General features: G+C 34.4%; 2 protein-coding genes across 2 annotated transcripts; one reads left to right on the top strand and one right to left on the bottom strand.

Moving 5' to 3' along the window:
- Nucleotides 1–8,793: 8,793 nt before the first annotated feature.
- On the top strand, nucleotides 8,794–16,404 carry LOC133197654 (ubiquitin-conjugating enzyme E2 C-like). Its single transcript, XM_061333772.1, has 5 exons — nucleotides 8,794–8,936; nucleotides 10,135–10,162; nucleotides 11,349–11,435; nucleotides 11,783–11,987; nucleotides 15,702–16,404. Exons 1-5 carry the CDS (start codon nucleotides 8,833–8,835, stop codon nucleotides 15,818–15,820), a joined length of 543 nt encoding a protein of 180 aa, XP_061189756.1. The 5' UTR covers nucleotides 8,794–8,832; the 3' UTR covers nucleotides 15,821–16,404.
- On the bottom strand, nucleotides 16,398–21,730 carry LOC133197656 (mitochondrial calcium uniporter regulator 1-like). The gene is made up of 7 exons (XM_061333773.1): nucleotides 21,496–21,730; nucleotides 20,902–21,036; nucleotides 20,029–20,132; nucleotides 19,685–19,786; nucleotides 19,407–19,520; nucleotides 17,639–17,753; nucleotides 16,398–16,570 (listed from the first exon to the last, which is right to left on the bottom strand). Exons 1-7 carry the CDS (start codon nucleotides 21,728–21,730, stop codon nucleotides 16,515–16,517), a joined length of 861 nt encoding a protein of 286 aa, XP_061189757.1. The 3' UTR covers nucleotides 16,398–16,514.
- Between the last annotated feature and the right edge of the window lie 758 nt (nucleotides 21,731–22,488).

Here is a 22,488-nt window from a genome sequence, read left to right as displayed (position 1 = left end):
TTAAAAAATCTTCTTCTCAAGAACCACTGGGCCAGAAATACTGAAACTTATATGGAAGCATTCTGGGGTAGTGTAGATTCTAAATTGTTCTAATCATGACACCCGGGGGTAGGGCGGGGCCACAATAGGGAATCCAAGTTTAACATTGAAATATATAGGAAAAATCTTTAAAAATCTTCTTCTCAAGAACCACTGGGCCAGAAATACTGAAATTTATATGGAAGTTTCCTGGCGTAGTGTAGATTCTAATCATGACCCCCGGGGGTAGGGCGGGGCAATAATAGGGAATCCAAGTTTTATATTGAAATACATAAGAAAAATCTTTAAAAATCTTTTTCTCAAGAACCACTCTGCCAGAAAAGCTGAAACTTATTTGGAAGCATCCTGAGGTAGTGTAAATTCTAAATTGTTCAAATCATGACCCCCAGGGGTAGGGCGGGGCCACAATAGGTATATTAAAAGGGGGAAATCTGGTAAAGAACAGCATGGCCAAAGTTACTCAGGTGAGCGATGTGGCCCATGGGCCTCTTGTTTAGCTCACCTGAGCCGAAAGCTCAAGTGAGCTTTTCTGATCAAAATTTGTCCGTTGTCTGTCGTCGTCGTTGGCGTTGTTGTCGTTGTAAACTTTTCACAATTTCATCTTCTTCTCCAGAACCACTGGGCCAATTTCAACCAAACTTGGCACAGAGTATCCTTGGATGAAGGGGATTCAAGTTTGTTCAAATGAAGGGCCACGCCTTCTTCCAAGGGGAGATAATCATGAATTCATGAAAAAATTAATGCCATCATTTAAAAATCTTCTTCTCAAGAAGCACTGTGCTTGAAAATATGAAACTTATATGGAAGCATCCTCAGGTAGTGTAGATTCAAGTTTGTTCAAATCATGACCCCTGGGGGTAGGGTGGGGCCACAATGAGCGATCAAAGTTTTATATAGGAATATATAGGAAAACTCTTTAAAAATCTTCTTCTCAAGAACAGCAAAGCCATGATTGGTCATATTTATATGGAAGCATCCTCAGGTAGTGAAGATTCAAGTTTCTTCAAATCATGACCCCCAGGGGTAGGGTGGGGCCACAATGGATGATCAAAGTTTTAAATAGGAATATATAGGAAAACTCTTTAAAAATCTTATTCTCAAGAACAGCAAAGCCATGAATGGTTATATTTATATGGAAGCATCCTCAGGTAGTATAGATTCAAGTTTGTTCCAATCATGACCCCCAGGGTAGGGTGGAGCCACAATGGGCGATCCAAGTTTTAAATAAGAATACATAGGAAAAATCTGTAAAAATCTTCTTCACAAGAACAACAAAGCCATGATTGGTCATATTTACATGGAAGCATCCTCAGGTAGTGAAGATTCAAGTTTGTTCCAATCATGACCCCCAGGGGTAGGGTGGGGCCACAATGGGTGATCAATGTTTTACGTAAAATACATAGGAAAAATTTGTAAAAATCTTTTTCTCAAGAACAGCAAAGCCATGTTTGTTTTTTTTTTAATGGGTGCATCTTCAGGTAGTGTAGATTCAAGTTTGTTTAAATCATGACCCCCCAGGGGTAGGGTGGGGCCACAATAGGCGATCAAAGTTTTACATAGGAATACATAGGAAAAAGCAAGCCTTTTAAAATCTTCTTCTCAAGAACAGCAAAGCCATGATTGGTCATATTTATATGGAAGCATCCTCAGGTAATGTAGATTCAAATTTTGTTCAAATCATAACCCCCCAGGAGAATAGAGGGGCCATAACAGGGGATCATAGTTATACAAAGGAATACAAATGATTTATCGATAAGAATTGTCTTCCTAAGAACAGCATTAGTTGTCATATTAATTCAAAAGCATCCCTTTGAAGTATAGATTCAAGTTCAAATTAACCCCCCCCCCCCCCCTCGAACCACTTTTATATCAAAACTTTTCAAGACTGAACTGATTTCTGCTTTTTCCTAGCCAGAGTGCTCAGGTGAGCGATGTGGCCCCTGGGCCTCTTGTTTTACCAACTTGCAACTTGAAGTCAGTCAACTTACTGGTAGTATAAAGAGTCTTTGTCTTTTATTAAAAAGTTGGTACATTGCTTTGCAAAAAAATGGTGACTGGATTTGGATTCAACATTCATTCAACATTCATGCCTATTCTATTTAATAAATACTTGTTACTATTAATCATTTCAAATGTTTGAGCTTCAGTTTGCCTATTGGTTGGTATCCTCATGAGTTTTTGTCTGTTTTGCTTGCTGTACATTGTTATATAATCTTAGTAATGATATCATGTTGAATATCAGTGAATTGCAATATAGGTACATTCATGTCTATTAATTTTAAGATACTATAATAAAGTTTTAAGCGTATAACAGATTTACATTTCATTGAATGGTGTATATTAAAATACATAAATTAATGTGTTCTCCTATTCTTTTTTCCTGCTTTATCTTTTTTCTTCTGTCTGTCTTACTCCTTGTGTTTCCATAACTTCTGGCTCCCTTGCCACCTCCTAGCAACAGCCGGCAGTCAAAGCAAGGACACCACTCTCAGTTAGAGGACGATCTAAAGGTATTGAAAGCAGTTCTACAAAATTTATACATGTATCATAGTCACTGTAAGTGATTTTTCATGAAGTTAGTAAACCATTTTAATTTGTGAAAAGATGAAAGCTTCATTACATAGTGTATATTCATATTTGTTCAAATCATGACCCCTGGAGCTAGGGCAGGGCCACAATGAATGATCAAATACATACTAAGAATATGTAGGAAAAATCTTTTAAAAATCTTTCTCAAGAACAGAAAAGCGAGATTAGTCATATTTATATGGAAGCATCCTTAAGTAGTGTAGATGTAGGTTTATTCAAATTATAATGACTTTGGAGGTAGGGTGGGGCCACAATATGTGATCAACGTTACAGTGACTCTGGTGAGCACTGTGGCCCATGGGTCTCTTTTTTTTATGGTTGTTCACTCCAATATTGTTCTCCTGTAGGCGCTGACTGTGAAAGAAGGAAATGGAAACATTGATTCAAATGGAAATGATGGTAAGAATAATGAAGTCATGATTTTAATTTCATATTATTTGAAACTTAATCCAGTTATGGTGATGAATATTTTCCTTTTTTTATAGGACATGAAAATTCTAGAGAAGTAAGTATACATGCAATTTTATTACTAAAAGTGTACTTTTAGAGTACATTTAGTAGTGGTGTGAACATGATTTTATATAAAAGACTATATATTTATGTTGAATTGTTGTTTTAAAAATGTTTTTTCAGAACTTTGACAGCAGTGGACAGAAGAGTCCGTTAGCAGGCTGGTCACTGACTGATAATCCTGCAGTGGAACCAGACACAGACCAGAAAGAAACCCTTAGTCGTTTGTCACTACATGACGACACACAAGAGAAACCCCCATTAGAGGAGGAAAATAGTGTCATAGACAATGCAGACCAAATCACAAATGGTGAGGATGATGGATTTCATGAAGAGGATGTGGAAATGAAAGGGAGAGCTGATGGAAGGCAAGGAGAAGAAGATGTGATAGAACCTAATCCAGACCCCAGCCCAGAACCAGAGCAAGAAAACACTAACCCAGAAAACAGTGCAAATACTGAAGCAGAAGAGGATAAGTGATACTACAAGTATATTGTACACTGTGATTCTTAAAGCCTTAGAGTCTGTGATGGAACTGCACCCTTTATTTCATAATCTGCTTCTCTGGTGGGGGAGGGTGGGTATGGTGAGCAAAACTGAGGATGCAGAGGGTGCTTTTGTTAATCTTCATTGATTATTTATTTAATAGTATAGAGATATTTTAATTATACATGTATTCTATGTGAAAAATCTTAACTACAATTCCAGATAACCATAGTGCAAAAAAATTTAACACCATTGTATATGTGAGGGGTTGTCCTGTTCTTTTGGACAAGCATAAAAAATTCTTTGTTTGCAGTTGCTGTCCCACAATTTCTAGAGTGGGTAGGTAGGGCCATCTTTAAAAAAATGTTTGCTTGTTATCTCCTGACTCAGGATTAAAAAAAAATTGGGTGGGTAGATAGGGACAATTTTTTTAAAATTCAAAATCACCTGCAAACGTGAAGTTAAAAATAGTTATCAATGAATAAAAAAATAATTGCTTCTTGGAGGTCAAAAAAAGTTATGAGTCAGGAAACAGTCGGCAGAGGACAAACAAACAATTTTTTAAAGATTGCCTCGATATAATTTTTTAAAATATGAAAATAAATCAATTTTTCTTTTCACATTTCATGGATTAAGGGTCATAGGTATACGATTAAGAATTTTCATGAAGATACTGAAAAGTGTATGTACCTGCATGCTACACTTAATTACCTAATTTTAGTCTAACGTGCAATATGTAAAATTCCATTGTATCAAATTTTAGTGTTGTGTGGTAGCAGTCGTGGTAGATACATAGCAGGTTCTTCCTAATGACACACCTAAAAATAAAACTCCAAAATAGAAAATGAAATTTAGTTTTGTTATCTGGAAAACTTGAAACATTAAAAAATTTATCTCCATACAATAAAATTGGGGTGCCAAGGTGCATTTTAGTGAGTTGGAGGGCATCTGCTAACAAAGAATATTTTATTTTAGGCCTTGGGATGAGCATTAATTCTGACATAGTTCTACACATGGAAAGGCATTTAGAAGAGGATTAAGTTCATTCTTTTAATACTGTAAACTAACTTTTCTTAAAATTGAAATGAAATTAATTAAATTTCTATTTTGTTTCATTATTTGGTCACATTTGAAAATATATGTTGCAATTTGCTGTTGCAAGTCTTAATATCCAAGATGTATTTTTGATTTCAAAATGTAGACATGATTGACTTTTTCATATTACAAAAAGAAAAGAAAAGAAATGTTCCTGTCCTCATGAATTTTTCCAATATTACATGCACATACAGGAAAGTTTGTTTACAGAATTTTATACATTTTCACCTGTACATTTTTTTGTGTGTAACATTTAAGTAATTTTGAAATTGAGTCTTTAAGTCTATTTGTCTACATGTAGTAGGAAAACAATCATGTGGTAGATTTCAACTCTTTGACTGTGATTTAAATTTTTCTTGAACAATTTTATTGCTTGTGCATTTGCAAGTAGATTTTGCGTCAACCACTTTAATGTTTAAATTACTTTGTGAAATAATTGTGACATATATTCATATGGTTACGGTCATTTAAAGCTACTCACTTTTTCAAGAGTCGTAGTGATTAGATTTGCCAGAATTTAAACAAATGTTGTCCTTATATGTTCACATATCTGAATTCACTGTGAAGATAAAATAATTGCTAATGACTGGAAGATGACATTTTCTACATGTGATGCAATGATCATGTTTTAATGTGTGATTGGTGTATTTTTCCTTTGTGATCTGGCCACAACAAAGTCAATAATTTGTTTATATCTTCATGTTCTTTACTTGTTTGATCTCTTGCACAAATTATGTTTCAGTTTTATACCTTTATTTTTACATGAGCATCAGAGTTATAATTTAATCCTTAGTTGGATACCAAAGGATTGGATTACTGAATAAATACATGTACTATTGTTCTACTGTTTTTATTTCTTTTAATATGCTGCCTGTTTAGAGTGAATAATAATTGAAGAAAAAAAATGGTTCATAACCACATGTATATCAATGTCATACCAGTTATGTAAATGCATATATTTGGGTAGGAAAGATAAAGAGTTGGGTTGAGCTAGGGACCTTCTACTTGTCTTCTCGTTACTCGATGAGGGTAGATCAATTCCTAAGTTTTTTGAAAGAAATATAACAAAATAATGCTGTCTATTACTAAAATCTAAGTACAGATTTTTTTTTGAAAGTGCGTTAAGTGTATCCATTGTAAAAAATGTTGATGTACACTCTTAACGTACTTTGAAAGAAATTTTCAAAGTGTGTTGATTTTGTCCCAATTTTAACGCACTTTGAAAAAAATTTTCAAAGTGCTTAATTTTTTTTTAATTGTGTTGCCACAAACCACTCTTGTTCTGATTTAATCAACATTCAGGGGCCAGCGGCTTTCCTAATCATATATTTTCCCTTTGTAATTTTCTTTTTTTTTTTCAGAGTTAATTATCTTAAATGTCATGTTTCAAGTCTCCTCCATAAACCGGGGGAGCTATATGCCAGGTACATGTCATTCTAGCCAAGGGATTCCGACCCAAAATCTACCTTTGTTCTAATTTTGCACAGTGCCTCTGGTTTACCAGTGACTTTTGGGAAGGGTATGTGAAATTTGTTAACTGAATGGCGAGGGTGTTAATTCTTTTAAGAAATCGGAATGATTTTGACAGAACTTGCACATAACATCGGTGTGCAGCGCAGACACATCCTTTTTTTTTTCAAAACAAAAAAAGAGGGGGGGGGTGCAAAATTGACAAGATAGCAGAAAAAAAATTGACAAGCAAAAAAAAAAAAAAATGCCCCAACTCGAAACAATTATTTCGTTGTATGGTTGGGGGGGGGGGGGCAGTTACATAAATGTTTGATGGGGGGGGGGTCCAAGTTCCTTGCAATAAAAAGTGACAACCGGCCTGTCAATGACAATTTCCATATTAATGAACACCAACAGAGATTCGGGAAAATTGAAGAGGGGAGGGGGTGGGGTCCAACCAATTTTTGTTCACGCCTCATTTTGAAAGGAGATCATTTGTTGCATACTGTGAGTCCTAGGAACACCAAACCTTATCAGTTTACTAGTTTAAACATTTTTGGATGAAGAGATCTCTGTATCATAATACGAGATCTTTAAAACATCCAAAACAGACTTGTAAGAACCGGTGTGTGTGTGTGTGGGGGGGGGGGGGGGGGGTCATGCCAACATACACTGAAAACAAAAAAAGAAATGGTAAAAATCTAACTTTTTCAGTTCGAAACAAAACTCCTAACCCCAGCTTATTTGAAACCCTGAGGTCATTATCACTGATTATTGCCCACAGGCACTTGTTTCTGTAATAAATTTTTTAACCCATAGTATTATGATATACTATGGGTTAACAAATTTATTACAGAAAAAAGTGCCTGTGTTACATGTATTACCATACAAAAAGGTTGCAAAAATGAAAACTTAAACTTGAACCATAACTCTATGACACGCACTAGTACATAAGCGTATCAAATTTTATCTCAAAATTTGGCAGCATGGTGAAGAGGGGTACACATGAGGCATAATTTGACCGATGACAGGGAAAAACCTATTAAAAATAGAAAAAAGGTTGACTAAAATCCAAGGGCGGATTTTTTAATTGGAATAAAAATTACCTATTTAATTTCCTATTTTAAAAGTGAAGGAACAAAAAAACAGACCTTAGGCTTTACACATTCGTCCACTTATTAAACATTACATGTACTTTATTCCCTTCTGTTGCAAATGTATTGTTTATCAAAAAACAAAAAAAAAAAAAAAAAAAACATGGTTATACAGGATAATTTCTTCTCAAGGAGATTCGGTTCAGGGGGAAAAAAATGGAGGGAGGGGTTGCATGTTGAATTCAGCCTTTTGGAATTTTTAGAAAGTTATGAATAAAATCAATAAATTTAATTAATACTTAATGAAAAATAAAATCGGTGTCAGAAATAGAGAATGGATAAAAATATGTGCCATTTTACGATTTTTGTTCAAATTAATCTTTGAGAAAAAATAAAGTTCCCGGGAGCCCTGCATTAACAAAAAATTTTGCTCGATTAAAAAGAGACTTGATATTTTCAAAAAAAAAAAAATTATAATTTATTAGGTTAATTGTTGGTAAAAACTTTTATGTATTTCAATTCAATTCATTTAATTATTGACAACACCATCATACATTGGCACATCCTCACAACGTCAGGGGTCCTGAGTTAACTCGTGGCACAGTCGAGACGCCAGGGGTCCTGAGTCAACTCGTTGCCGTTGGATGGCAACAAGTTAACTCAGGGCCCCTGACGTTCTGAGGATGGCATTGGCATTTGGCATATAGTCGTGAAGACAACAAATAATAAACATACATCAAGTTATCCAATTAACAAATATGCACTTACTGCCACGTGTGCAGTCTTACAGGTGTGCAAATCAGTTATTTTGAAGTCTTTCGATCTCCTTTCTGATATCATAGCACTTAGCACTTCTTTAGAAAGTTACATACTCTTCTGGTAATTAGAAGTAGAGATATAGAGGGTTGATAATGTCACAGGCACGTACGAAGCAACGGTTTTAAAACGGATCTAAAAAAAAAAATGTCCAAACTCGAAAATCCTATTTCGGGGGGTGGGGGTGCAGCTTCGATAAATGAAAATTTACTGTTGCAGATCAGAGACATATAATATATATGTTTCTGAGCAAATACTTTACTCAGAAAGGGGGGAGGGGGTTTAATTCATGTAACATTGAACATTTAATAATTGATTTTATGTATGTTATTGTTTGTTGTATTCATGACTATATGCCAATGTATGATGGTGTTGTCAAAAAATGGGATTGAAATTATCAAAAAAAAAATGTAATTCTACATTGATTAGTTTTATTCTTCAACATTTTGGCTTTGTTCCTACTTAATTCAACCATGTCAACGGTTTGACAATTTATCGATAATTTTTCCACAGTAACGATATCATAGAATACCATCGTTCAAATAATTCTTAGATCCGCCCATCGGGAAACAATATGACAGGTGTCCTATGATGTTCCACGAGAACTTCCGATGATATAAAACATTGAATACGATTGGTTCATCGCAGTATTCTTGCAACATCTCATTGGCTGTACACATTTGACGCAAATTTTAAACCGAAAGCAAGTCAGGACATCTTGCAAATAATTTGAGAATATTTTATCAAAACTGAAATGGCTACACAGAATACAAACCCTTCTGCCTCAACAACAACAAGAAATAAAGATGTTTCTAGCAGCTCAGGACAAGCACGAGACAACCACTCAGTTAGCAAACGGTTTGTATGCGTGCAATTTTGCTTGCTGTCTGTCTTCAGCTGATCTTAGTTCGTCAAGATTTATTTGTGTCCTTACTTTTTATTTTAACCATCCCACAATATATGGTCAAAATGTAAAAACACAGATAGTTCAAGACGAGTCCCTTTAGTCCATATGACCATTTATATGTTTTTTTATTTTGTTTTTTTTTTAACTGTGAACTGACATTAAAGATACTTGGACACAGATTTGAAGTTAATATTTTCTCAAATTCTCTGTATAATTTCATGACTTATATGTTGCTATAGCATTTCATACTAAAATATAATAAAAATCTTATTTCATCTCGAAGTTATTAAAACTTCGAATTTCTAGACGTGTTGGATTGACACATCCTTGCGCTTTCACATATTTTAATTTTATTCTTAATACTTAAGAAAAGTGGCATTTTGTTGTGTATTAATGAAAAATATTAAAACTATAATCCAAAAAATTCAGAGTAGAAATGTTCGAAAGCAAAACCCGCTCACAGTATTGCAAGTCCGTGCTCAGTGGTGTGTGCAGAGTTTAACAATTGAACACACCCGGTGAATCGTAGACATTAACAATAACAGAGCTCGTGCCCTGTTTACAAAAACAGTTTACGTTTCACGGGTGTGTTCAATTTGTTAAACTCTGTACACATCACAGAGCACGGACTGACAATACTGGTGAGTTGGTTTTGATTTTGAACATTTCTACTCTGAATTTTCTGGATTATAGATGTAATATTTTTCTTTAATACATAACAAACTTAAATATTAAGGATAAAGTTAAAATTTGTGTAAGTGCAAAGATGTGTTAATCAAACACGACCCAGAATTCATAGTTCCAATAATTTCCAGATAAAATAAGTTTTTAATTATATTTTCGTGTGAAATGCTATTGCAATATATGTCGTGATATTATACAGAAAATTTGAGAAAATATTAAGTTCAAATCTGTGTCTAAGCACCTTTAATTTATGGCTCTGATAGTATGTATGAAATGGTTTAACTGCAAATATATTAAATTTAACAATGATATTTAATCATGATTTAAAAGTAACACATACTTGACATTTATACATTATCAGTAGGAAGTTTATAGACTGCCCTCGTGTTCAGCATTGTGATGTGTACTATGATCTTCGTTTGTCTGGTGTGATTACATGATTAAAAATTCTTTGTATAATTTCAGACTTCAACAAGAGCTGATGACCCTTTTGGTAAGTTAACAAATATATGAGTATGAAATACTGCACTTCATATTTGACATACTGTATGTGTACTTAAAAAAAAGCGGGTTTCATATTTTAGCGGCTTTGTGCAGACAACGATGTGCTAATTCATGAATGCCACTAAGAAATCATTTATAAATACAATATACGGCAGGGATATGTAAAGCGCTAATTCATGATTTCTCCAACAACTCCAGATCCAATGATTCACTAAATTTTGTACACATACAGTATACTTGCATGCTGTATTAACAGATCTTGCCTACCCTTCCACTGTTTGTACATTTCTTCTGTTTTTTATGAACAAATTATGCTAGTACGCCATAAATATTAATTTAGCGCTTATAAAATGTTTCTTAAACATGTTAAAAATGTTGTTATTTTGAGGTTAAGTTGATCTACTAATATGTAGAGACAGTATGTTTAAACTATGGGCTATACTATAGTTCTTTCAGAGTGCAATACAGAAAATTAATTATCATAAGATGGCTTTCAGAACTGTAACACACAGCACATGTCAATAAATGATTTGAAAATAATATGATATAAATATATTTGATATACAACACAGAGTCTGGTAAAGATAATGTAGAATCCAAGTGAAATATCAAAATAAGTAAATATGAAAAACAATGCCTATGTCTCTAAAATACCACCAAAATGAGGATTTAGATTACACCAGCTCTGTATGAAGTAAAAAGGGTGGACAGATCTGTAAAAAGTAGTTTAAATATCCAATAGTGAACTAAAAACCCTTAAAAATCTTTTGAAAGACACCTTAGACAATGCATCCTCTGAATACAAACTCTTGCATTAAATCATAGTCCAATATGCTATCTGACTCTTGCAAAGTCTCTAGTATTATGTTATTATTGATTTGGAAAGATTTGTGATACAGATGTAGTTGGATAGACATGCAGGGTGAGTAACTATTGAAGTGGACATATGTAACTTAATATTTTGAATGAGTATAGGTTGTAATAAATGGGTTGATGTACTGTCACTCAGATCTCGTACAATGACTGGACAAATAGAGATTCTAAACTGTATCATTAAAACAAGTCAGTTATTAACCCCACACAATATGCAGTCAAAACTTAATTAAGTTTTAAAAAGAATCTGCAGGTTGGTAATTATGGGTTTTGATAAAAGAGATAACTTTTATATTTTACAGACTAAAGGGGATCCAGGTATTTCAGCTTTTCCAGATGGAGATAATTTGTTCAAATGGATTGCAACTCTGACAGGAGCCACTGGAACGGTAAGCAAGCCCCACCAGCAGTACCTTCAAACGATATAGCTCAGTTTATATTTAATACATATCACAAAACCCTACTTAACTAGCAGTACCATCAAATGTCTATGATACAGCTTAGTTTTGGGTGACCCATTTATATTACATATCACAAACTCTACCAGTACTGAATTTGTTTTTGTAAGGATTGTCTTTGTATTGAATTCATAACTTGCCCCTCCCCCCCCCCCCCCCCCCCCCCAAAAAAAAACAAAAAAACTGGAAACATGTGAAAGAGAGTATCTTTGATAGCTTTATAGTGAAATGACACAATCTGTATTTGATGACACAACCTGAATATTGTATTTTTCCAGGTTTATGAAGGACTAACATACAAACTGACATTGGAGTTTCCTAGTAGCTACCCTTACCAGGCCCCTACAGTGAAGTTCGACACTCCCTGCTATCACCCAAATGTTGATCAGAGTGGCAATATCTGTCTAGACATTCTCAAAGAGAAATGGTCAGCCCTGTACGATGTCCGAACAATACTTCTGTCCATTCAGAGCCTTTTAGGAGGTAATATTTAATATAGCTGTATTGTGAGGAGCATAGGGACTCGGTTTCAGGATGGTGTAAAATGTGTTTTTGAAGATCTCGTTGTGTATGTGGCCTGGAATTTCTAGAGAAAAAGATTTTTTCCTCTAGATTTCCATTTGGTTCAGGAATATACAGGTAAACTTCGGTATCTCAAATACCGATATGTCGAATACCACGGATATCTCGAAGTGAATCGATGGTCCCGGCCGTTTTTATTATATTTGTGATTTTAAAAAAAAAACAGTATCTCGAACACGGAAATCTCGAATACCTCGCTTATCTTGAAGTAGATTTACAGTCTCAAGTGCTATATAAACACATGCGTTATCTCGAAGTCCAACAAATTTCTTGCTCCGCTGAATTCACACCTTAGTACACAATAATCCGATTATGCTAATTTTACGGTCTGTTGAACCTTTCTGTTAGGTCTAGCACAGGCTTCATGGGACCTTTGCTGATAATCACACCGTATTAGCCCCAAGCTGTTGTTTTTGGTAGTTAAATTTAATTACGCAGGCCAGGTGATTTCTAGGTGTTAATAAAATGCACACTCAGAGATATGATGACATGATAATGAAACAGCAGCTTCGGGACGATTACTGTAATAGGAATTAAAATTTATCGAAAATACACGCTTATACACATTATTACATATCAAAGTAAACACTGAACACATCAAAGTGATATTGAACTCAAGAAATTAAACAATTAAAGACATTATTTTGAGTAACCAAAAATCTAAATCTTCAGTACACATCATGTCTGATTAGGCAATCTAATGAAGTACCCGATAGCCAACCCGGGGGATAGGTAGATTATCTGACCATGGTGTAAAAAAGAAAACTTAAAGTTCATACAATCGAAACAAAGTTTGCTTTTGTTTATGCATATTGGCAATTTCAATAAATTATTGTAGAACGATAATTCCTATTTCCGTCTTAATCCATACTACAGTGATCGGTTTATCATTTACAAAGCATAACACATATCCGGGTATCAGAAATCCTGAAACCAGCATGATTATCGCTATTAATTAAAAGCGATTGAAATTTGTAAAATTTAAATATAAGTGTTGCAGTATTGAATAAAATAATATATGCATTATAATTGTATATGTAAATGTATTTTTAAAAAGATATCACTAAGTACGAACTGAAACATTTACCGCTTAAATTATGCACGTGGTGGAGGGGGGGGTAATTTCCTGTTAACAGAACATGTAACATAACAATATTGGTACCAAATTCATCAACTTCAATATCTCGAACACTCGGGTATCTCGAAGTTTTTCCTCAGTCCCGCCAAGTTCAAGATATCGAAGTTTACCTGTATTTCAGAAATATGGAAAAAAAGGTCCATGTTTTCTTATTTCTTTCAAGTCACCAGCAAAAATAGTTATCTTCCAGTTAGTTAGAATAATCCAACTGTGTCTGGGGACGAGCCCTCACCACAGTTTGAATACGTCCCATATAATTGCAATGTAGCAAATCCGAGCGGTTCCGCCTGGAAATGATTTTGAAGAAATACAAAAGGAGTTGCACTGAAAATAACTATAAAATTATTACCAAATTATTATAAACCTTTTTGAGCTTGTATAGGCCTTTTAACCTAAATAAAAATCCATAAATTGAAAATTCAACTCATTTTTAGCTAACCTGAGCTGAAAGCTCAAGTGAGCTTTTCTGATCACCCGGTTGTCCCTCTTCTGTCCGTCCGTCTGTAAACTTTTCACTTTTTAGCTCACCTGAGCTGAAAGCTCAAGTGAGCTTTTCTGATCACCCGTTGTCCGTCGTCTGTCCGTCCATCTGTCTGTAAACTTTTCACATTTTCAACTTCTTCTCAAGAACCACTGGGCCAATTTTAAACAAACTTGGTATAAAGCATCCTTGGGTGAAGGGGAGTTTAAATTGTTAAAATATTGAAGAGCCACGTCCACTTCAAAGGGGAGATAATCAAGAAAAGACAAAAATTGGGTGGGGTCATAAAAAAATCTTCTTCTCAAGAACCAGAAAAGCTGAAACTTATGTGGAAGCATCTTGGGGTAGTGTAGATTCTAAATTGTTCATGACCCCCAGGGGTAGGGTGGGGCCACACTAGGGAGTCCACATTTTACATTGAAATATGTAGTAAAAATCTTTAAAAATTTTCTTCTCAAGAACCACTGGACCAGAAATGCTTAAACTTATGTGGAAGCATCCTGGGGTAGTGTAGATTCTAAACTGTTCAAATCATGACCCCTGGGGGTAGGGCGGGGCCACACTAGGGAGTCCAAGTTTTACATTGAAATATGTAATAAAAATCTTTAAAAATCTTCTCAAGAACCAGTGGGCCAGAGAAGCTGAAACCTATGTGGAAGCATTCAGGGGTAGTGTAGATTCTAAATTATTCAAATCATGACCCCCAGGGGTAGGGCGGGGCCACAATAGGGAATCCAAGTTTTACATTGAAATATGTAGTAAAAATCTTTAAAAATCTTCTTCTCAAGAACCACTGAGCCAGAAAAGCTGAAACTTATGTGGAAACATCCTGGGGTAGTGTAGATTCTAAATTGTTCAAATCATGACCCCCGAGGGTAGGATGGGGCCACAATAAGTACTACCGGGGAGGGGGGGGGGGGGGGAATCAGGTGAAAAACAGCAAGACCAAAGTTACTCAGGTGAGCACTGTGGCCCATGGGCCTCTTGTTCAACTTCTTCTCAAGAACCACTGGGCCAATTTTAACCATACTTGGTACAAAGCATCCTTGGGTGAAGGGGAGTTTAAATTGTTAAAATATTGAAGAGCCACGTCCACTTCAAAGGGGAGATAATCAAGAAAAGACAAAAATAGGTTGAGGTCATTAAAAAATCTTCTTCTCAAGAACCAGAAAAGCTGAAACTTATGTGGAAGCATCTTGGGGTAGTGTAGATTCTAAATTGTTCAAATCATGACCCGGGGGGTAGGGCGGGGCCATAATAGAGAATCCAAGTTTTACATTGAAATATGTAGTAAAAATCTTTTAAAAAAAACTTCGTCTCAAGAACCACTGGGCTAGAAAAGCTGAAATTTATGTGGAAGCATTCAGGGGTAGTGTCGATTCTAACTTGTTCAAATTATGACCCCCAGGGGTAGGGCGGGGCCACACAATAGGGAATCCAAGTTTTGCATTGAAATATGTAGTAAAAATCTTTAAAAATCGTCTTCTCAAGAACCAGTGGGCCAGAAAAGCTGAAACTTATAGGGAAGCATCCTGGGGTAGTGTAGATTCTAAATTGTTTAAATCATGACCCCTGGGGGTAGGGCGGGGCCACAATAGGGAATCCAAGTTTTACATTGAAATATGTAGTAAAAATCTTCTTCTCAAGAACCAGTGGGCCAGAAAAGCTGAAACTTATGTGGAAGCATCATGGGGTAGTGTAGATTCTAAATTGTTCAAATCATGACCGGGGGGGGGGGGGGGGGGGGGGGGGCAATAAGTACTACAAGGGGGGATCAGGTGAAAAACAGCAAGGCCAAAGTTACTCAGGTGAGCATTGTGGCCCATTGGCCTCTTTTTTCAATTTTTAACTTGCTTAGTATTTACATGCCAAATTGACCTTTGGAACTCTTTGGATTGTTATTATACAAATATTGCATGTAGTTGAGTGTAACATTGAAAGTTTTCATGTTTTCACAGAGCAAAACTTGTTACATTTCCTATTTTTACTTTCACAGAGCCAAACAATGACAGTCCTCTCAACGCTGATGCTGCTGCCCTGTGGCAAAACCAAGAAACATACAAGTCTGTCCTCCTGGAGAAATATGACAAAGATGTCCGTAGTAAACAGTCTTAATTAGACAGACCACAGAGACTTTCCAGTGCAATATCCACATACAGCGTGTCAGAGACATGCACAAGTTCAGAACAATATTCATGCTTTTTATATCACATACATACATATATGCGTTACTTAGAATTTCTCTAATTTTGTAATAGATGAGAGGATAAATGGTAAAAGTAGAAAATAACATTTTATGATGACAACATTTAGATTTTAATATTATACAGAAGAATGAAAATCAGGTGACTGTACATTTAAATCATTTGTGTTAGTGTGGGTGTTTTGTACAGAAGTTTAGGAGGAATGTACATGATGTGTGAATGAGGAGTATTTATTTTATATTTACTGTGTAGTCTTCTGCTCCCTTTCTTAAAAACATTCCCTCTTGCTATCCCTCTCCAGAACTAACAACTTTAAATATAACATGCTTGACACTTAGAAGAATGAGGTACTGGATCACTCTGCTTGTATTGTAAATAATACGAATACTGGTTAATATCATGAATTTGTTTTGGAGCATATGCCCAACAAGAATTTCTCTTAGAAAAAAATAATTGTAAAACTGAAGTACATGTGAATAAAATCAGACATTTTAAGTTTTCATAGATTTATTCTCCTTATTTATTTATAGTTGATACATTGGTATTATCCAGCATTTCCATTGGTCACTTATTATTAGGGTGGAGAGGTTAACAATATCTGGTCATTAAATCAACAGGCGCATTACTGCTAAGACTGTGGCTCCAGCTGTCAAAGCAGTCCCTGAAAGATAACAACTTCCTTACAATTCCTGCACAACACATACACATATTTACATTTGCTGTTTTTTTTTAAGCAAGTCAACTGTGAAATTGATTTGAATGCCCTTTTCATGTACATACTTACACATAGGAATATACACAGAGAAACTCACGCTAAGGTGATGTCATAATGAGGCTACAGAGATATTAATATAGGGCAGTGAACAATTCAAACATTTCCCTTATAAAATAAAGTGAATAAAGTTAACAATACCAAAAGAATTGCTAACAAGTTGTACATGTATTATGATTGGAAATTTATGCAAACCTGCCATTAATGTATTAAATTTGAATAAACAAAAATACTGGTGTTCAAAGGAGGAGATCTGAGGTACAGAGTAGAAGTTTGGATATTTAAGGTACAGAATAGCAGTGTGGATATGGGGAGATTTGGGAAACAGAATAAAAGTATGGATGGCAGGAAATTTGAGATAACTGAAAGTGAATAGATGTGTAGATGACAGGAGATTTGATGTACAGAGTAGAAGTCTGTGGATGGCAGGAGATTTGAGGTACAGAGTAGAAGTCTGTGGATGGCAGGATATTTGAGGTACAGAGTAGAAGTGTGGAGAGGACAAAATCTGAGGTACAGAGTAGAAGTGTGGATGGCAGGAGATCTGAGGTACAGAGGAGAAGTGTGGATGGCAGGATATTTGAGGTACAGAGTAGAAGTGTGGATGGCAGGATATTTGAGGTACAGAGTAGGTGTGGATAGGATGAAAACTGAGGTACAGAGTAGAAGTGTGGATGGCAGGAGATCTGAGGTACAGAGGAGAAGTGTGGATGGCAGGATATTTGAGGTACAGAGTAGAAGTGTGGATGGCAGAATATTTGAGGTACAGAGTAGGTGTGGATAGGATGAAAACTGAGGTACAGAGTAGAAGTGTGGATAGGATGAAAACTGAGGTTCAGAGTAGAAGAATACAGGAATTTAATCTGTTTCTGTCACCAACTTACCAAATGACATAATTTTAATCTTTTTCATTTGTTTTAAAGTTTGCTTATCATACCCTTTTCTAAGGATTCTTACCTATTGAGTACTTGATAACATCATTTCTATAGGATTCAAATAATGTTCTGACATTTGCCACATCTGTCTCTATTTTGTTGTGGAGCATCTGAAGGTTCTTCTCATTTTGAGCATGCTTTAAGAAAAAAAAATCACCATTAAACAAAAATATTCTTCGAAAATTCAAAATTGAATATATATGTTAAAGGAATTTTCAAAAAATAAATTTCAATATTCTGTTCAAGTAATTTTAATTTGGAGAAACACAATGTTACTTTGGTTTATAAAAAAAATTAAAGCCTCCTGGATTTAGCTTGAATGAAACACAAACTTTCTAGTAAGAGATTATTAAGTTTTTATTGTATCACCAAATTAATGTAGAAAAAAGACAAACAAATTTTAAAATTCTGAGAACAATCAACTACCACTATGTAGAAAAACACCTTCAGCCTTATGAACCACATTTTTCATTTCCATTTTAATATTCCTAAAAAATGCCCCCCTCCCCTTATTGACCCTGTTTAACTACACATGCAAAAAAAAAATTTTTGTCTTCTTTAAATGCAGAAATCACTAAATAATTATTATAACAAACATGATTATAATAATTATTTAGTGATTTCTGCATTTAAAGAAGACAAAAAACTTGTATCTAGAATATCTTGGCAAAGAAAACTGTCTTCATTACTACAAAAATTAAATATCACTTCTTTGGATATTTCTCACACAACCTTGAAAAACAAATTACAAGAGCATTACCAAAACAAGATACATGAACAACTGAAAAATATAAGCAAATCAAACTCTGGAAAGTTAGCTTTTTATAGTAAAATTGTAATTCAAAATGAATACAAATTGCAAAGTTATTTAAAGCTGCCTTTAAAGAAAAGTTTTAGATCTGTATTAACAAAATTAAGGATCAGTGCCCATCCATTGTATATTGAAACGGGCAGATACTGTAAACCCCCTATTCCTAGAGAAAAACGTTTATGCTATTCATGTAAATTATTTATTGAAGATGAAAAACATTTTGTTCTATACTGTTCAAAGTATGACCAATTTAGATGCAATTATACTGATATATTTAATGTAAACACATATACTAGTGATAATCCCATTAGAAAAATTGTCAATCCTACAAATATTACAACTGCTAGAAGGATATGTTGTTTTTTGAAAAAGTGCTTTGACACCAGAAAAGAAAGTCAGCAATGAATACTTAGAAATATGTGAATATACTCTACATTGTTTTGTTCAACTCACATTTGTCACTTTGTATATGTATGTATTATTCTTGTTAATTCGTTTTATGTCATGACTGTATGCCGACATGGTAATTGTCAATAAAGTGAATTGAATTGAATTTAAAAATTCTTTTTATTCCCTCGTACTCATAATGGAAAAAAATTTGGGGGGCGAGGTATAGTTCTTGTCTCTCTGTCCATCTGTCTGTTAATCTGTTCGTCTGCAAAAACTTTAACCTTGCCCATAACTTTTGAATGGTTGGTTCTAGGACTTTCATATTTCAAATGTGTATTTCTTGTGACAAAACCTTTCACTGGGTACCAACAAATTTGACCTCTTGACCTTGGAGTCTGACCTACTTCTGTAAAATTTCACCAAAAGAATATGAAGAAATTGTATTTAACTACACTACACAAGGATTCTTGTATCTATGTAACAAATTCTCATTTTGAGGAATATGACTGAGTTAAGCTAGAAAAGAAAAAAAATAACATGTTTTTTTCCTTGAAATACAGGCTTAGCTTGAAGAAAACATTTTTCGTACTGCTTCAGTTGCTCGACTTTTCTCCAGATTAATGTCCAGTCTCACATGTCCCTTAAGTTTATCCAGTTCATTTTCTAAGGCTTTCTTTAGCTGTTGTATTTCCATTGTCTGCTTCTAAAAAATTATTAAATGTCATTCAGAAAATAGTTATAGCCACTCTTTGTACAAGATAATAATGAAAATTGATAACATTTGTTAGAACATATGTTCTTATCAACATTAAACAAAATGATGATCTAAATGATGCATCTATTTCACTATCAACTTGTAAGACTTACTTCTGTTTCACTTCTCAGCATTGAAAACTCGCTCTTCTCTAGTATTACCATGTCCTTTTTTACTGAGTTTATATGGGTCATCATTTGCTGGGTTGTTATTTCCTAAAATATACAAATCATTTTTTTTTAACCATAGCACAGACAAAAGGTCTTATAAATCTAAAAAATAATAACATTGCTGCATAAGTGTAGGATCTCCAAGGTTTGTGGTTGGACCTGGTTTTCATCAAAAAGTTGTGTTTTTTAAAAACTCTTTGTGGTTCCAATGAGAATAACTCCATCTATGCATTTATGAAATAATCAAATTATTCACCTCTGCTGAATGTTTTGTTGCGATTACGTACCATTTGTGCCTTAGTAACTAGAACCTTTGTCTGGTGGTCTATGGAGGAATGCAGGACTTCCTGTACAATATCTTTTATTGCTATTGCCTGGCTCTCTGTAAAGCCTTTTTCATTCAAAAAAAAAAAAAAAAAGAATACAGAACTTCATTATTGCATAAAACAATTGCACTTGAGATGAATCGGCTGCTACCTAAATGGGTTGAGCATCTAACATGCACAGAGGGTTCAAATTCCACTCTCAGATGGCTTTTTTTGTTTTGTTTTTATTTTTCTCATTAATTCAAGTCAACTGACAGGCTTAAAAACCACTTAAGGAAGAGTCTAGCTGGTATCCCTGGTGGCAGACTTTTTAGGGTGAATGTAGTACATTTAAAACCTAAATTTTATGACAGTTTTACTACATGTACATTCCTACTAAAAGTCTTTGCCACCAAGGATACCAGACTATTAACTGAATGAAGTTGTACATGTAAATCTCCCAAACATAGATTTACACTTTAGACAGATGAAAATCTATCTTTAAACAAAGTCTTTGTGTGCAACAGTCTCCCAGTCTCATTTCTCCTAGATCTGAACAAACAAATGGACGGAAGACAGACAGAAGCGAGACTCACTCCTATGAATCAGAAAATCTCGTATTATCTCAGATGAGTTTAAAAAATAAATTCTATCATTCAGAAATGAATTTGATCAGAATACTGGACTTTAAAACTAGGAGTTATTCTTTTCAATCAACACACTACTTGGAGTAATAAACATGCTTTTTACTGACCAGAAACTGCATAATAATTCTTATAAATGATACGTACACTTCATGTAATATTACACAATCAAAGAACGTTCTAAAATAATATTACTTTGAGCCTAACTTACCCTCTGCCACAAGTTTCTGCACAACTGCCAAAGTGTCAAAATAATACACTTTTGACTGTATGTTTCCCATTGGGTTAATATTCCTAATCTCCGATACATCAGGAGGTTTGGTTGTACAGTAAGCTCTCTGAAATTCTGTAAAAGAAAGTAACATACCATATATACTCATTTCTCTTTACAGGTTCTCTTTACATGCAAAATAAAAATGTTTGATGTGTCAATAACAAACTAGAGGTACTGCGAGCACTATACACTCACAAAATGGTGCCATTGTGACCTCCTACTTATTGTTTTGATCGTACAGACATTTGGGCTTTCCCATAGCAAAATAAGGACTTTGCCATTATACTCATATGGGAGCGGCCTGGGGTACATGTATCAAGTTGTGAGCTTAGTGCTCACAGTGCCTCTAGTTATTAAGGGTGAAAACTTTTATTACAGAAACAAGTGTCTGTGCTATAAATTGTATAATACTGTACTAGTATCCACAAATATCCCAAGCCTCGCACTCTTGAAATGCTAATGTTATTTAGTGTTAAAAAAATACTTAAGTAGATTGTAATTTTCAGAACAGGGGTAACTTGTAAATAATACCGTATCGAGTGGATTTGTCAGCACTTGAGATGCTGGAAACGAGAGAAACGCTTCGCTCTCTCCTTTCAGTTATTCTGTCTTTCTTCGCTACCTTGAGAAATTTTAATGCGCCATTCTCACTAGAAAATCGTCTATAATTGTTATGTAAGCAAACTAAACACAACAAATTATCTGAAGTTGTTACTTTCACTGATCTTGAACCCCGTAAAAGTCGATACGTAATAGTTCCAGCCATGATACTTCGATCTATCCAAAAAAGAAAGTAGCAGACTGTGGGCGATGAGGCAAGTCGTACGATAATTTATTCATACAATGTATATTCATAATATAATAATTCATCTTTTTTATAGTAATTATGTAATAATTCTTATAATGTGTATTTACACTGTATTACATGTAAGTATTTACAATGTACTTTCTTTTTTGCCCCATGACATTTTTAACCCATATAAATTATTACCGAAACAAGTGCGTGTGATGAGGTTAATTGGTCAATAAACTAATTGAATTATAATTACAAACTTGGTATAAATTTGAACCAATGAGTTAAATAAATTCAGATTTCTTAAATGGTTGATAAAAACTGTGTTTTTATTAGTTTTAATAAAAATAGTAAATTCCAAACAAGAAAAAATTGAACAATTTATTTTTATATATGTAAAAAAAACCAAAACCCTAATACCTTTTGGCCTTCAGATCTGTGCTTGGTCAACTTTTTTTCATTCTATGGTTGGATGGATGGATTGACGCTGTGATTACAATTGGACACCTGCATCTTGATACTGGGAAATAAAAAAAACCTAGAGAGATGAATGAACAGACTGACACTGTGGCACTCTAACGTTATACAAGATAATTCTTTCTTTGGAGTCAAAGAAAACTTTTAGCATTAATTTTCCATAAAAAGTACACACATCTAAAAAGTGTGGTGACTACTTAAATTTAAACAAAGAAATTTTACTATTAGTATTATGAACATCCTAATGGCATGAT

This window comes from Saccostrea echinata, unplaced genomic scaffold (assembly GCF_033153115.1).
Source record: "Saccostrea echinata isolate AGI-Se365-2 ecotype Australia unplaced genomic scaffold, CSIRO_AGI_Sech_v1 ptg000030l, whole genome shotgun sequence".
Classification (NCBI taxonomy): domain Eukaryota; kingdom Metazoa; phylum Mollusca; class Bivalvia; order Ostreida; family Ostreidae; genus Saccostrea; species Saccostrea echinata.
This window is presented reverse-complemented; position numbering and strand designations above follow the sequence as displayed.

Excerpts from the sequence above, each read along its gene's own strand:
- LOC133197654 (XM_061333772.1), top strand. The coding sequence starts at position 8,833 with ATGGCTACACAGAATACAAACCCTTCTGCCTCAACAACAACAAGAAAT. Across the intron at positions 8,937-10,134 it reads AACCACTCAGTTAGCAAACG|ACTTCAACAAGAGCTGATGA; the intron begins GTTTGTATGCGT and ends GTATAATTTCAG. Across the intron at positions 10,163-11,348 it reads AAGAGCTGATGACCCTTTTG|ACTAAAGGGGATCCAGGTAT; the intron begins GTAAGTTAACAA and ends TATATTTTACAG.
- LOC133197656 (XM_061333773.1), bottom strand. The coding sequence starts at position 21,730 with ATGGCTGGAACTATTACGTATCGACTTTTACGGGGTTCAAGATCAGTG. Across the intron at positions 19,521-19,684 it reads TGCTGAGAAGTGAAACAGAA|AAGCAGACAATGGAAATACA; the intron begins GTAAGTCTTACA and ends ATAATTTTTTAG. Across the intron at positions 16,571-17,638 it reads TGTTATCAAGTACTCAATAG|GGACTGCTTTGACAGCTGGA; the intron begins GTAAGAATCCTT and ends GTTATCTTTCAG.